The sequence below is a fragment of the Harpegnathos saltator genome, unplaced genomic scaffold (assembly GCF_003227715.2).
Source record: "Harpegnathos saltator strain DR-91 unplaced genomic scaffold, Hsal_v8.6 scaffold832, whole genome shotgun sequence".
Lineage (NCBI taxonomy): Eukaryota > Metazoa > Arthropoda > Insecta > Hymenoptera > Formicidae > Harpegnathos > Harpegnathos saltator.
Genome location: NW_020230685.1, coordinates 251,776 through 267,952, shown reverse-complemented (window position 1 = coordinate 267,952; position 16,177 = coordinate 251,776). Strand labels below are relative to the sequence as shown.

At 36.8% G+C, this 16,177-nt stretch overlaps 1 protein-coding gene across 2 annotated transcripts in view; it reads right to left on the bottom strand.

Moving 5' to 3' along the window:
- Positions 1 to 372: 372 nt before the first annotated feature.
- LOC105190537 (probable G-protein coupled receptor 158) overlaps positions 373 to 16,177 on the bottom strand; it is a 250,213-nt gene continuing 234,408 nt past the window's right edge. Inside the window, exons 8-13 of one of the 2 annotated variants that reach the window (XM_019844787.2) lie at positions 15,284 to 15,543; positions 7,721 to 7,859; positions 6,351 to 6,456; positions 4,527 to 4,694; positions 3,756 to 3,990; positions 373 to 1,018 (exon numbers count right to left, since the gene is read on the bottom strand). In XM_019844787.2, the coding sequence (XP_019700346.1) occupies positions 705 to 1,018; positions 3,756 to 3,990; positions 4,527 to 4,694; positions 6,351 to 6,456; positions 7,721 to 7,859; positions 15,284 to 15,543 (1,222 nt within the window). In that variant the 3' untranslated portion in view covers positions 373 to 704. The remainder of the gene's footprint in view (positions 1,019 to 3,755; positions 3,991 to 4,526; positions 4,695 to 6,350; positions 6,457 to 7,720; positions 7,860 to 15,283; positions 15,544 to 16,177) is intronic. The other variant, XM_025307151.1, reaches the window with a different exon arrangement.

Genomic DNA, 16,177 nt, shown 5'->3' with positions numbered 1-16,177 from the left:
CATTCTCGCGCATAATTATTACTTCCCAACGATTAAAGAGTTGTTCGAATAACCGATTATATAGAGGAAATTATTCCGGTTTCAACGATTTTCTTCTCATAATTAAGGAGAGAGCATATTTAAGAATCTATGTAATTTGCGCGCGAGAGACACTGTTCGGTAATTAAAATCCCCGGTTTGTCTTTGAAATCATTATTATATTCGTTAATCGAAAGAGAGGAAGAGAGAGATTGTTTAATTAATATTAATTCGAGAGGTGTCGTAAGCTTTACTTCGAATTATATATAATGATATGAATTTACAAATTACAAAAAGAAGGGACGAGAGAGAGAGAGAGAGAGAAAGAGAAAAAAAGAGTACATTAGCGTTAAAATTTAGTTTCTTTTTCTTTTATAGAATAGTTGTATAATAACGGTGAAATATGTCAGTTTTATCTAAGAATAAATCTCACCTTATTAATAGTCAATTCTAGCTAGGAAGGAAGGAAACAGAGAAGGAAGGTAAAGCGTTCAATTCTTCAAGAATCTAAGATTGATAATTATGTATAGGTACTTTTTTAAGTCGCACGGTCAGAGACGAGGAATGCTATTCGCGACGAAAAGAAAAACGGAGAAGCGCGACCGAGGTCGATTATACTCGGAAGAATTACACCCTGCGTTTCGATCGATTTATTTATTTTTTACTCGACGACGCGACATTTAACGTTACACGGTAACTTCTTCGGAAAACCTGCTCTTGTCGTCGAGGTTGATAACTATGGCGTGTGTTCGGGCATGACCAGACTTGCCCCTGGACTTGTCCTTTGTGTCCGTTTCTTTACCGTTATCCTTTCCGTGACACACTTCCCTATCGACGTCCTCGGTAGCGTGCCTCGAGGATGTCGACATGGCGATGTCCTTGCTAGTTTTCTTCGTATCCGACATCTCGTTATCCTTCGTAGGATCTTGCGTGTCCTTCAGTCCGATACCGTTCTTTTCGATGCATGCGCGACATCGATTTTCGCCCTGAGAACCGTTTCCTGAACAAATCGAGGCGTGTTACCCTCATTCACAAAGCTCTATGTGAACGTAACCCGAAATTAATAAACCGTTCTGTGCGACTTTGAAATATAGACTGCGCTTACCGCGCGGTGCCTTGGGCTCTCCTTTTACAAAAAATTTAACTGGCTACAATTTCTTCTCTTCCTTTTCTTTTTTTGCGCAAGGTTGTAATCGGATTGCGTTACTCTGAAATTATTTGTTGTTTGCCTCTCTCATCGTTCAATCGTTGAAGAGGATATTCTTCTTGAGTTCTTATTGCTTTTAATATTGTTTAATACGGACAAAAATATTTCAATATGAATAAAGCAGTCGCTCGGATTAATATAACTAATTTATCAAAATTTCTCCTCCTAATTAATTTTGATCGAACCGTATTCCTCCATCCGTTTAAATTGAAGAAGTTTTCTTTTATTTCATATGTACAGGGTGTTTAAAAAAGAGATTTTGGACTTTAAAGGCAGATAATACTCACAAAATGGAGGAAAAAAATTCTAATAAACATGGGGAAAAATTAATATTGTCAGAATTATGAACAATTACTTATTTTAATTAGAGCAAGTGACTTGCTCGCTCCTAATGCTTTTCTGGTGCTTCTAGTATTTTTTAATGTTTTCACAGTACGGTAAGAATGATATCGTATTATTCTAGTCAGAAAATGGCATATATGTATTTCGTATACGCGCACCAAAAACGAGTCATTTGCTTTAACACGTTCGCGACAATCAATAAATCCATTGGTTCACTCTAAAGGACGCACAATTTATTGGGAGTACAAATTAGTTCGGTCCGTTTTTTTGTGTTAAAAAATGTATTTATTTCAAAACAAAATGTATGAACAAATCAATTAAAGTATTTTCCATCGCTGGCTATTACTTTTTCCCATTTCTCAGGCAATTTTCGAATTCCATCTCGAAAAAATGATTCGTCTTTTGAAGCGATCCAAGTTTGGAGCCAATTTTCTATATCTGCGAAAGAAGTGAACCGGTGACCTGCCAAATTGTGATCCTTGGGAACAACCAATAATCAGAAGGAGCAATGTCCGGAGAATACGGCGGGTGCAGTAAAACATCCCCTTTGAGCGTTTACATATATTTTTTTACGACTTTTGCGACATGAGGCCGAGCGTTGTCATGAAAAAGAATAACTTTATCATATCTTTGCTCGTATTCTGGCCGTTTTTCTCGCAATACACGACTCAAACGAATCAATTGTAACCGATACCGATCGCCCGTAATGGGATCTCCAGGTTTCAGCAGCTCATAATAAACAACACCCTTTTGGTCTCACCAGATACAGAGCATGATCTTCGAACCATGTATGTTCGGCTTTTGTGTTGATGTTGAGGTCGATGGCAATAATTGACCGGGCTTGGCGTAGTATTTTTTCTTCTTGGGGTTGTCGTAAAATATCCACTTCTCATCTCCAGTTACAATTCCGATGCAAAAAACCTTTTCTTTGTTGCTTTTGAATCAGCTGCTCGCAAGTGAAAAATCGCCTTTCAACGTCTCTCAGTTTCAGTTCATAAGGCACTCAATTTCCTTGTTTTTGAATAAATCCCATGTCTCTCAATCGTACGGAAAAATGATTCGTCTTTTGAAGCGATCCAAGTTTGGAGCCAATTTTCGATATCTGCGAAAGAAGTGAACCGGTGACCTGCCAAATTCCTTGTTTTTGAATAAATCCCATGTCTCTCAATCGTACGGAAAAATGATTCGTCTTTTGAAGCGATCCAAGTTTGGATCGCTTCAAAAGACGCCGAAACGGCTTGTTGAATCACTCCCAATGATTCTGCAAGCTCCTCTTGCGTTTGATTCTGATCTTCTTCGAGTAATGCCTCTAATTCTTTATCTTCGAATTTTTTTGGCTGTCCAGAGCGAGGCTTCTCTTTGACGCTGAAATCTCCATCCTTGAAACGTCGAAACCATTCCCTACATGATTTATCAGTTGGAGCAGCGTCACCATAAACTTCAACAAGCATTCGATGGGCTTCAGCTGCTCTTTTCTTCCAATTAAAGCAGAAAATTAAAACCTCCCGCAAATGCTGCTTAACACAAAATTCGACATTTTCAACACTGTAAAAAGCAAGGTTTTTGTATGAAACTCAAAGCGATATAAACTGAATATTATTGGCAGATGTCTAACCTCTCTGAAACCGCCAAAATCGGCAGTCACTATGAATCATTCATAATAGCCGGAGCCATCTTTTGAAAACGGATCGAACTAATTTTTACACCCAATATTTTTTAATATATTGCTTCTTTGCGTTTGTTTTATAACAAAAGGCTTTGCTTTCATCTTAGTCAATGCAATGCTTCATAGTGTGTGACCCATCGGTGGATACGCACGTCTATTAATATAAATCAGTGTGACCCACCAATGGGTCACGATGTTGCGAACGTGTTAATTAAAAAAAAATAATTGTTCGTAATTCTGACAGTATTAATTTTTCTGTCGTTTATCAGAATTTCTTTCCTCCATTTTGTGAGTACTATCTGCTCTTAGAGTCCTGAACTTTTTCTTTTAAACAACCTATATATTCGGCTGTTACAATCTCAGATATATTTATACAGAAGAAATGACTTTTCTCGTCTTGAGAACTTTATTCCCGAGCAGGAAGGACATTGTGACGCATTATCGTGCGATCGCGCTGACTTTACGCGAAAAGCGCCGTACGCGTGTTTTAAACGATCAGATAAAACTTTATTTCACTCCTACCTGCTTGATCCTTCTCCTGACAAACTTGTCCAACGCTGGTCTCTTCCGTTGATTTATTGAGATCGTTCAACTGAACAATGCTGGTCGAGATGGCTTGAATCGTGGACACTTGAGCTTCGACGCGATTCGAAACGTCCAGCATGGCCGCTAACTTGCTGACTAACTCCTGATTCCCTAGCAAAACGTTCTTCTCCTTCAGGACTTCTAACTGGTTGAGCAATCGGCGAAACTCCTCCTGGACAGAAATATTTCTTGTTATCAAAGTTCAAGCTTACGTTGCGCGAGAGCGTTGAAATGTTTCACTTTTGCGGGAAGAGTCTTCGTGAATTACGAGATCACCGGTTCCTAATGTCCCAAGGCCCTGAGATCTTAATTTTCCGCAGACCTACATCCTCTTTGTTTTGAAATTCTTGGTTTTCAACTCGTAAGACTCCCGACGTTTCAAAGTGCCACGAAATTCCAAGCTTCCGAGGCTCAAGGATCTTGAAATTCCAAGATACGGGCCAAGTCGGACAGCTTTGACGTTTGAAGGTTCAAAGGGTTCGGACATTGTCACGTTCGGAGCTTTCGGAACACCGAGAGACTCCGGAATTCTAAAATTTCCAACTTCTGAGATCCGCAGCGGTAGACTAGAGAGAAATTCAGCGAGGAAGAATCGATTCTAGTTTTGCCCGTGCGAGAATGTTTAACTAGGAGGAAAAGCGCGCCGTGCTTCCGGCTCTACGGCTCGGAGGATCCGGGGATTCCGGGTTTACCGGAGGCGATGCTTACCGTGGCTGAGTCGCTTTCTTCAGCAAAATTACCCTGCTGAAGGGATATCGAGTTGGTCTGGTTACTGGTGCCCTGCGGACGACTGCTTTTCCCCAGGAACTTGCCGGTCGCGCCGCAAAGTTTGCCGATCGTCTCCTCCTTCCCCCCGCCGCGGAATACCACGTAAGCCTTCGTTAAATGCGACATATGTAACAACCAAACTTACGTAGCTACGGAGGTTTCTATTCAGACTGCGAGGACTTGCGGTAATCTTGCACCAGCTACGATGCGAGGGGAGTACGAGGCGGAAATTGTGCGATCTAATCTCATTTCGCTCCGATTGAATTTTATTTTTCGTCTTTATGCGCCACCGCATTCTCAATTTTTGCTACAACGACATCACGAAATGAGTAACAAGTTGTTTATTCATGAATTATTTCTCTATCGCAAATCGAGCTTCTTCCGCGAAAGAAATTTCCTGCGGAAAAAAATTGCAAACTCGATGGTTTTGTAATTGATATAAAGTTTAAGTTTCTTTTCTTTTTTTGAAGAAGAATTGAAGATTTCGCCGATACCAGAGTAGAAAAATTAATAGGACTCCTGTAAAGATCTGATTATTTTTCTCTAACATTAATCAGGCCCTAGTAAGGATAAAAAGACAAAAGCCTTATAAGATATGTAATGGTTTAACAGGTCCTTGTAAGGCAATATTAACAGGGCCTTATAAAGAAATATTTTTATTATTGCTTGCGTAAAAATATTCGTTCTTTTCATTCTAAGAAATTTAGACTGTAATTTCTTTATTTTTTTATAACTTTAGTTATAACGTTAGTACAATAAGAATTTTTGATTTAAAATATATAATATATTTTACAGTAAAATATAACATTCTTTACACATAAAATTCTGCTACTGTTTTTGTTAAAGTTTGCTGCATTCAAAACGAAAACATTACTAGAAAAATTCTTGCAAGAAACTAATGAATATGGCAACTAATAAAACTAATAAAATTTGTTTTTAATTGCGGTATAATATATATTTATATATTATATATATAATATTATATATATATAATATATATTATTATATATATAATTATAATTATATTATATATATAATATATAATTGCGGTATAGTATATAATTAAAAAAATTTTAAAAGAACCAGATAGAGAGAGCATCTACTAAAACAATATTAAACTATGACAATTTCATTACAGGCTTCAAATCTTATTAATTTTCTATAACAAAACTTGATTTTGTATATCTAAAACATCCTTAAAAGATCCTTCTAAGATCCTTATTAGTTTTCCCTACCAAAGCCTTATTTATTAAATCTGAGGTACTTCTTCTAAGGCACTCATCGGCAGTTTTCCTTATCAAAGCCTTATTTTGCAAAATCTAAGATATATCTAAAAGATCCATTTCGGGGCCTGATGTGACATTAATGAGACATCCCTTTTTAGGGCATCCTACTTTCAGTCTTATTGGGGCCTTATGCTTCATAAGGATGGCCTTAATAATTTTTTGCTCGGGTATCTTTGAAAAACGTTTCTGTACTCAAAGAATTTGCTGTTAAAATTTCTCGCGTTTAAACACCTTGTCGTATTATATAATTGTCATTAATTATTAATAATTAATCTATTCGGCGCAGTTGTTGGTGATTATTTTAATCGTGCGATACCTGAAGCTCAAGAGTAACGCGATAGGTATGATAACAACGATAGATACAGGAATACGTGCGGAAAATTTCGATGTAGAGCGATCGATACAGGTAACAACTGCGAGCATTGGGCTGGGAGATATAACGACTTCATAGTAAACGCGTGTAAATAATATTTCTTACTTTACTGCCGAATATCAGGCACAGCAGCAATGTGACGGTAAGCTGGGTATGGCAGAAAAATATGATGTACAATAAATCCGGATTGGCCGGCGATTGCAGGAACAACCTGCAGCAACGGGAAAGAAATTATTCAGAGCTGTTAGCCGCACGAAGTGTTATCATGACGTAAGAACCGCTATATACCGAGCGTTCTAGATTTTGCCGGAGTTATTTCTGCTCGTTCTTTCATCTCTCGAAAATTCAAATCGCGTTTGTGACACGTTGAATCGCGCGACGGGACATTCGCTGTATGAATTTAACGACACATGTCTGAAATGGATGTCTTCGGAAACGCTTTTCCCTGACAAGAAGTTACTGAGATCCCCGGTGGAGAATGCGCCCTCAAGTAAAGCAGTAAGAATTTTCTCTTTCTCGATACTTTCATAAAGATCTGTCGTCATGCTTATCGTCGTATAATGTCGGACGTTAAAAAGACAGAACGAGAGAGTAATTTTTATCGTTGCTTCAATTAATCAAGCTCTCGTCGAAGGAGCTGCTAATTTGATAAGGGACCCGCTGTTAAATCGCAGAACGGACGAGACGTCGTGAAATTGCTAATTCCGTATTAGCAGAATTTATATTAAAAGTAAGGATCGATTCGGACGAGCGAACTTACTCTCTAAAAGTATACCACTGAAAAATGCAGTAGTATATTTAGCACTGACAATCAGTGCATAATCGCTGATTGACAGTGAGTTTCACTGATTCAGTTTTAGAGAGTATGATTTCGAGATTAAGTTTATATGAGGGACAGTGAGTTGGGAAAGTTTATTTTGAAAAGTGTTACCGTTACCGTCAACGAGTGACTCATTTCTGCTACCGTTACTCAAGAAATAACGATTCGTTACATAATTTCCATTATTTTCTTTTCACCAAGTTTGAAAATTCTTCTCTTATGTATATTCCAAATATATGATAACAAAGTAACGATGAAAATAACGATTTTAGTCGTTACCACTATCCATACACGAAATATATAATTGCGTTAGTGTTACCGTTACTAACGAAAAGAGATAACGTCATTGCCGAAATTGTTGCCGAAAAAAAATAGCTTGTAACAGCGCGTCACTTCCCAATGCTGGCGGAGAATAAACTAATTGATCTACGTGAGATTTAATCAGAAATTTGCGCGAAACTCACATTATACCGTTACGTAATCAGTTTACATAATCAGAAGAACGACTACAATGTGTATAATATCAATAACGATGTCGATAACACGCAACAGCCTCTCGCGAGCATACACCGATAGTTCTATAATCGGCGATTCCATAAGTAAAACACAGCGGGAGGAGAGAGGAACAAAGGGCGAGCTTGCAACGCGGACTTACATTGAAACGTTGAGGAAGACTGACAATAGAAATTCGTTGTAAATCGCCATTGAAATGAATCGGCTTTCATTAAACTCCGACGGAGTTTTTCTTACTACGATGCACAAGCGGATGCCCCACACTAGGAACATCACCTCGACTGAAATCACGTTAAATTTCAAGTCACATTAGTTCCAGTGACAGCTGCGAGTGTTTTGCCGGAGAAATGCAAAGCCGTAGCTAGCGCTTATTTGCGTCTACGGCTGGAATTTCAATTTGCGCCGTTGCCTTAGCGGCACGACTTACACGTGTAAAAGTCAAAGTAAACACCAATTACGTCATGCCCTAGTTACGACTCTGTAAATCGAAGAATCTGCGCGAATTTGACCCGTGCACGCTCAAGTTGCGGCTGCGAGTCTGCGAATCTCTAAGATCCGCGAGCGCGCGATTCGCCGTAGGATCCGGCCGACGGCATCCGGAGAACTCCAATAACGCCTTCCACTTCCGGCTAGGATATCTCGGCTCGGCCGCATCGTATCTATATATCAGTATCTTTGTATCAGACTGTTGGCTTCAGGAAAAATCAGACAAATATATGTAGATAGACCAAGATATGTACAGTGCGTGCAAAGAGTATTCATAGAGGGAAGATTTCTTTAAAAAAATTCTTATTTTTTTTCGTAAAAACTGAATTTTAATTAACAACTTGACAATAAATGTAATATATGCTGTATGGTTCAATATTATTATAACAAGAAGAACGTGGTAATTGAAATATATCGTCCTAATAAATAACAAAAATGGAAACCTGAACTATTGATTCAGTGCGCAGAAAGTATTCGTATACTTCTCTTTTAATTCAAACAATTTAATTAATACTTTGTGGGACACATTTTACGTGGAAAGTCAATAACCTATATATTTTTTTTTTGGATCTCTATTTTTCTTTTCCGCCGTATTATACACCTACCATCAGAGCCAAAAATAATAAATTTGCTTTCATCTGAAAGAATAATCGTGTTCCAGTATTTATTCGTTTCATTGAGACGTTGTTTCGCAAGTTCTAATTTTCTGTGATTAATCACATTTACCCGAAACTTTTTCCTGATAACACGGCTATAATATCCATTCTCCCGCAACACATTCCGAACTGTGTTAATGGAAATCTACACCGTAATTTTTTAGTTCGGTCACAATCTTTGGAGCACTCGCTTTTGGATTCAGCTTTATTTAGCAAAGAATAAAACGTTTGTCGGTTTTTAGTTAAGGCTTGCAGTCGGCTGTTTCTTCGTTTATTTTTAACTGTTTTTGTTCTGTAGAAACGGTTAATTATTGACTAGACTGGATTGTCGATCGAGGTTTATCGATGAGCTGAGCAATTTCCCGCAGAGACTTACACTAATTATGTAATTTAATAATAATTTCCCGTTCTTCTTCGCTATTCTCTTTGCTTTTTTTTACAGCCCATTTTGTTCAAATAACGCAATAATACTAACAAATCGTTTGTCTTTCGAGGATCATAAGAAATGAAACACGTATTCCTACGGTAAACAAAAGAGTTCCACGTAAACATTTGCGTTCACGATCCTAGAAGCTAAATTTCTCAACTGTATAACGAATACTTTCTGCGCACTGAATTAATATAAGTTTTCGTTTCTGTTAATTATTAAGACGATATATTTCAATTATTACATTCCTTTTGTTATAATAATATTGAGAAATATAGCATGTATTACATTCATTCTTAAATTGTTAATTGAAGTTCATTATCTAAAAATAAGTTTTTCAAAAAAATCTCCCCCGTACGAATACTTTTTGCATTCACTGTAGATACGATGCACCTCCGAGCCGAAGTATCCCGATCGAAAGTGGAAGGCATTCTTGGAGTTTGCTGTGTACACGTAGATAGACCAAACATTTTCTTCCCACAAGATGAAGTCGGAAGTGACAGTTTGAGACAAAGTGAAAAAGTTATCTTGACTCTGTTGCTTCCCCACTCTAACTTAGCGCGACTATCAAGAGCCGCCATATTTGTTCTAGTGCTGTCAAGTGTTGTACAAAGCAACACGGGATTAAAAAAGTAAAACTGTAAATTTATAACTGTACATTATAATTTATCTAGATGCAGCGTTGACATCTATAATATTTTATGCTGTGTATGAATAATAATTGTGCAATATTAAAATAATAAATGTAATAAATAAAATATTGTGACAGATTTACTTGGCATAACATTTCACATAAATGCGATTTCATTGATTAATTTTTGGATATCTTGTATATAGCGTTCTTCTAAAGTCGCTTACTACGCGATATTTTTAATTATGTCTCCGAATATGGTACTTGTTGGAAAAGTTACGTTAATAAAGCGATATATTAATTCTTACAGTCGCTCTTATCTAAACTGAAAAACTTGCAGCATCAAAATTATAAACTTCTATGTATTAACTAGACTGCTGAATTTCCACATAGTGTTCCAAGTTGGAGGAGGGGGGGGGTGCCATATCATTCCAAGTTTACTCATACATATATAAATTGTACCAACAGTCACTGCCAAAGTTAATATCAGAATTCGTAATGCATAACATAATCAAAAATTTGAAAGCGCTATTTTTATATTATTAATTATGAATGCTATACGTGTTGATAGACAATAAATATTCAAGCTACACACAAAAGAAGAAAAGAACTAAATGCGAAAAGGACAAAGTGCATGAAAGACGAATATTTATAATTTCAAAACGCAAGATGACGCAACTAGTTCCTAATTAACTCTTTGTGTGATATATTTTTTCTACTTGACGAATTTCTGTGGAATTTTGCATTTCTATGTTTTTTGGGTTGCTGATTACAAATCTAAAGTCAGATTTCAAAATGGCAGATCCAATATAGCTGCCATATAAGAGTAAATTAAGTATAAGTGTGAATAAATATAAATCAGATATAAAAGTTTTTCAGATCGTTGATTACAAATTTCATATTAAATTTACAAAACTCATTCAATTTGTTTATAAAGAAAATCTGACGTACAAAAATCTCTGGAAAATTATATTATATTTTGACATATGAAGAATATTCAGTAAAATTTTCAGCCTTCAATCTTAAATACTTTCCAAGAAATTACATTTCTTTAAATCGCTCTTTTCAGTTTTATTTGTTCATAAGTAATTAAAAATAAACAAGCGGATATAAAGAGTATAGAGAACATGTAAAGTAAATATTAATATAATAAAGTAAATATAAATATTAATATATATAAAAATGTGAGATTATATTTATTTTCATTAAACTGTAAACAGTATGTTATAAAAATGAAAGAGAAAAAGATGGTAATATTTGCACTCTACGACACACAAAGGGTTAAAGTAGTTATGAATCGATAACGTATAATCCGTTTGCGTGTCGGACGAAATTTTTATATGGAAACTGTTAAATTCCAACGGGAACCGGTAAAGAGACTCTCTAAGATATTTTCTAGAGAAAACTTCAGTCATCGTTCGAATTTCATGACAAAAAGACATATTTCCTCATGAATGCCGCATACGCATTGCAATTCAAATTTATATTTATCTATATATAGCCGAAAGGACCGATAATATTATGCCAAATAACTGCTAAATACATGAGAAGGTCTAAGGCATGTACAGGACGTCCAAAAAGTCCCGGATCGGCAAAATATCTCAAAAACCAAACATTTTATAGAAAAAAATATTTCAGACAAAAGTTGTATAGTTTCAAAGAAGACATAAAACAACTATATTAGTTTGTTTGACGCCACTTTTGAGATACTCCCTGATCATAACTTTTCTTAAATGGAAATTCCAATTTTTTATTATATTATTTTTTCTAACAATTAATTTAAACAACTTTTATCTGAAACATTTTTTTATTTGCTTAATATTTTTTGAAATATTTAAGAAAAATTTGATAATTTTTTCAATATTTAATTTGTGATATCTCGCTAACTATTTGTCGAAAGAAAAAATAGTACTTGACTTTCTTGCTTTATTTAGTCTCAAGAATATATTGTTATAATAGCGCCCTGACTTTTGTTAACTTACTGACTTTTGGAAATTTTAAAATCATCAAATTAACAAAAATCAAGGCACTATTATAACAATATATTCTTTAGACTAAATAAAACAAGAAAGTCTTATACCACTTTTTCTTTCGACAAATAGTTAGCGAGATATCGTAAGTTAAATATTGAAAAAATTATCAAGTTTTCCTCAAATATCTAAAAAAATATTAGGCAAATAAAAAATGTTTTAAACAAAAGTTGTTCAAATTAATTGGTAGAAAAAAATAGTGTAATAAAAAATAAGGATTCTCATTAAAAAGACGCAAATTGACCTATAAATGACCTTGAAGGTCATGGCCAAAGTCAAATCCATGGTCATCATCAAGTCCGTTACTCGATTTTCTACAACTTTTGTATTTAAAGTTTTTCATGAAAACTTAATTCTGCAAAGTTATCTGGGGGTTCCGGTCTTTTTAAGATACCCTGTATAGAGATAGTACACATTCAGAATGTCATGGTGGTCATCCCTCATCACCATCCCACTCCCGCCCATCGTCCAGAGTCAGCAGTCCAGTTAATATATAGAAGTCTGTGATTAAAACAACTTTCTCGCTCTGTCTCAAATTGCCAACTTCTGGCTTCAGCCGCTGCTGCATATAACAGAGGCGTACAGGAATACTTGGTCCTTCTCTCTATATGTGTCGTCGGATCCGGTAGATCCAACGTACGGGCGCAATCGGCAAACGCGCGGTCGACCCGACGTCGCAGCGGCTCCGATGCGCCTGAGCACTCACGGGTCCGCGACGACGCGGCAGAAACCGCGGCTTTTCCGGAACTTAAATTCGCACGTCCGACGTGATGTCATGCGCAAAGTAACGAGAGAGAGAGAGAGAGAGAGAGAGAGAGGGGGGGGGGGAACGAAAAGGGAGAGAGGAAACGGCTGTGTCACATCGCTCGAACCGAAAGTGGAAATTCTAATCGCGAACACGGGGTGCACTTAAATATACGAGTTTCGCGGGCTTGGCGGAGAGTTTGTTAATAAGAGAAGCATCCCGCGTCACATCGTCGTTGCTCGCCGATGAGGAGACAGAGGTCATGAATTAATCGCGACTACGCGAGGTCATCCTCCCCTCCTTAGCGTACTGTCCATCTTGATTTAAAATCGCGTTCGGCCATTCGCAGTACTACTAAATCAATACGGCTCGTGTGTGCACAGCTCTCTCCCTCCCCTCCCCCTCCTCCTCCTCCTCCTCCTGCTGTTGCTACTGCTACCATATCTCATATTATATATATATCGCTGCATTAATGCGCTTTGATCCGTCGTAATGCCCGTATTCGCCGGGCATGAACGTGCAAGATACACACGCGACCCGTTAAACCGAACTCTCTGTCCGATTCCATGTGATTCGATCTGATTGATCGCCGGGAGATTTCCCCCGGTGCGCCCCCCTGCAACCGGCGGGAGACGTGATCGTGCCATCGGCGACGAGCCATCGAGCGTTTTGCGAAACGCGCATATACCTTGACGCACACAGGAAGGCGAAGAAGGGCTTCCTGCGACGGCGAGGGAGGATAGTAATGCGAACTAATGCGCGCGGCCATGGTGTAATGCGAGAACTTATGGCTGTGACAAAGCATAGGGAGCTGGTACATAGTGAGACGAATACCCACTTTCACGCCTCGTGCGCACTGCGCGTCCCATAGGCCCGTTTTCTTTTTCCTCCCTTTTATTCTCTTTCTCTCTTTTTCCTCCTTTTTCTCCCCATGGGAGGAGGAGGAGGAGAAGGAGAGGAAGTTTCCTCGGCAAATTCTCGCGCTCTCTGGAGTTTTCTTTCGCCTCGAATCCATTTTGACCGATCGTCCGTTCCCGCCGCTCTCGCCGCTTGATCGAGAAGCGCTCTCTCTTCGACTGCTGATATTAAATATTTCGATAAACAAGGTTCTCGCGAGGCGAAATCTGTTGCGAATTTCCCCGCTGCGAAGTTCAAATCGAAGCGGGACGTAGGGCGCGACGTCTTCTTATTCGCACACGCACCCTCCTAGTTTGATCCGCCGCACAGTGTTGCAGAAATCGCTAAACGTGGCCAAAATAGGAAAAAATAAAAAGCGAAATTTTCGGTTCCTGTTTTCAACGTATTTTCTAAAAAGTCCAAATTAATAAGTTGTAGTAACATTTTGATCCAATTATATCACGAAGATAAGTGAATTAAAATGTACACGTGATGCGAAGTAAAGAATAGCTGGGTTATAACCCTCCAAATGATATAACTGATTTTGCGTTGAAACAATTTTTTATCATGAAAATGATGTTCCCTGTTTAATATCTCATCTGTGTAATTTTATTTCCAATAAAGAGTATATTAGAAAGTTATAAGTATATACAATAAAAATTAGATTTACAGGACTCACTTTTTATATACAGTTAATCACTTATATCGTGATATATAAAAATTGCATCATTTCACATCATGTTGTACCTTTGTAAAAATAAAGATAAAATATCTACTAATCCTTATGCAAAGGTAGAAAGAGCGATATCCAGAGCTTACAAAAATATGATAAATTTTATGAGCAGAGTTCGACATTCAGTGCGCTTACGGTCAAACGCTCTACTGCAGGTAATATTGTTCAATACAAAATCCTTTTATATCCTCTATCAAAATCCTTTATTCTAGTTAATTTTGCTAATGTTAAATACAAATATAATAATTAATGATAATGTTTAAGTTCTAATTAAATAATGTAGTAAACAATAGTAAAAATAAAGATATAAACAATAGTAAAAAGTAGAGATATGAGAGAGTATCATACAAGAAAAAACTCGAGAATTGCGACGAATGAAGATTTATTTAAAAGACTTCTTCTTTCCTCAGATCCCATCATTTTATCTTTAAAAAAAGTTTGAAATAAAAAAGCCGATCCCTTCCCTAAAGAAGTTATTGAATTGCTTACAAATCCAATTGTAGCAAATGCAGTTTCGGATAATGAAATAGTTTTATAAAATATTTTGTTTAGTTAATAATTATATAAAATAAAAAACAGAAGATAAAAACTAAAAAAAATAAAAAACAAAAGTAAAAGAAAAACAAAAATTTTTTTAAATAAAAAAAGTAAAGAATAAAATAATAAAATTAAAAAACATGTTATTTTAGTGATAAAATGCTAGTATCTACAATATAGTATGCCTTTCATTCAACTATAGTACATTATAGCGACAATATGATTTATGGCCACTATTTGGAGGTTTCGCAACACTGCGCCGGCTTGACCGCCGAACTTTCAATCGCGTTCTTATGTACGTGCGCATACGAGATCGATCGTTCTATAAAGCGAAGTTAATCCATGCCACCTGCTTCCCGCATTACACACGGTAGCCCCAGCCACACTTATATTTCATTAAAGAGATACGCCGTATAATCGTATAAAGCTCCGTGCTATTTTGAGAAACAGAACGCGCGCGCGAGGAGGGATTACGGATCTGTCTGTTTCTCTCTCTCTCCTTTTTTTTTATTTAAGTAGACGGAATATACATCTAAAGCAACTGTTTCACAGCACACACTCACGAGTAGTGAAACTGTGGTCCCACCAGTCAGTTCGGCAGAGGTACGCTTTGAGATCGTCGGCGGTCCGTGCAACGATGACGACGGGTGGCGCGACTAGAGTCCTTATGCTCAGGAATACGCTGAACGTCAGAACGATGATACCCAGCCGCTTCAGCAGGCTCGCGTCCGTTATTTTCACGGCTTTCGCCGATTTCACTCGGAAGATCACGGATATCCTGCGAGCGAACATCGCAAACGTTTCGTTCGATCCATCTTTTAGTCTGGAGCACGTCATTTCTCGATTATTTAGCGGATCTGCAGCTCTTAAAAGAAACTGTCAGTGGAGTTAACTTTGTGCTTTCAAGGGAATACAGAGAAACCGGCGGCTCTTCGAGAGCACACGTGACTGTATAAATTCGAGAACTTGCCACCCAGAAAAAAGTAATTTCAGTGCAAGCGGAATCATTTTAATTTTAAAGGATTTTATTCTTATACATAACCTCAAGAGGATTCCTCTAAGATTAAGAGGAAAATATTATAAACATATTATTCTTAAAATTAAAAGGATTATATATTATATGTATAATGCAAATTTTATTGATTTTAATAGAAATTTCCTCTTATATGCAGATTATTTAATCTTTTTTTAAGAGCATTATTATTTATTCTTACTGTACTTTATTCTTACTGGTCATATTAATTAATTTGAAAAAATTATTATAAAAATATATAGCGGAAAGTAATATATTAATATATATATAGATGCACTTTTGGCTCCATTTCTACAATAAGTAGGCACGAATGAAATAAGATCATCATAACAAATAAATTTCCAATCAGTTTTGTTATAGATTTCATAACTACAAAGATGTTCATCATAACCAATTATATGAAACATAGTAAAAAAAAAAGAAT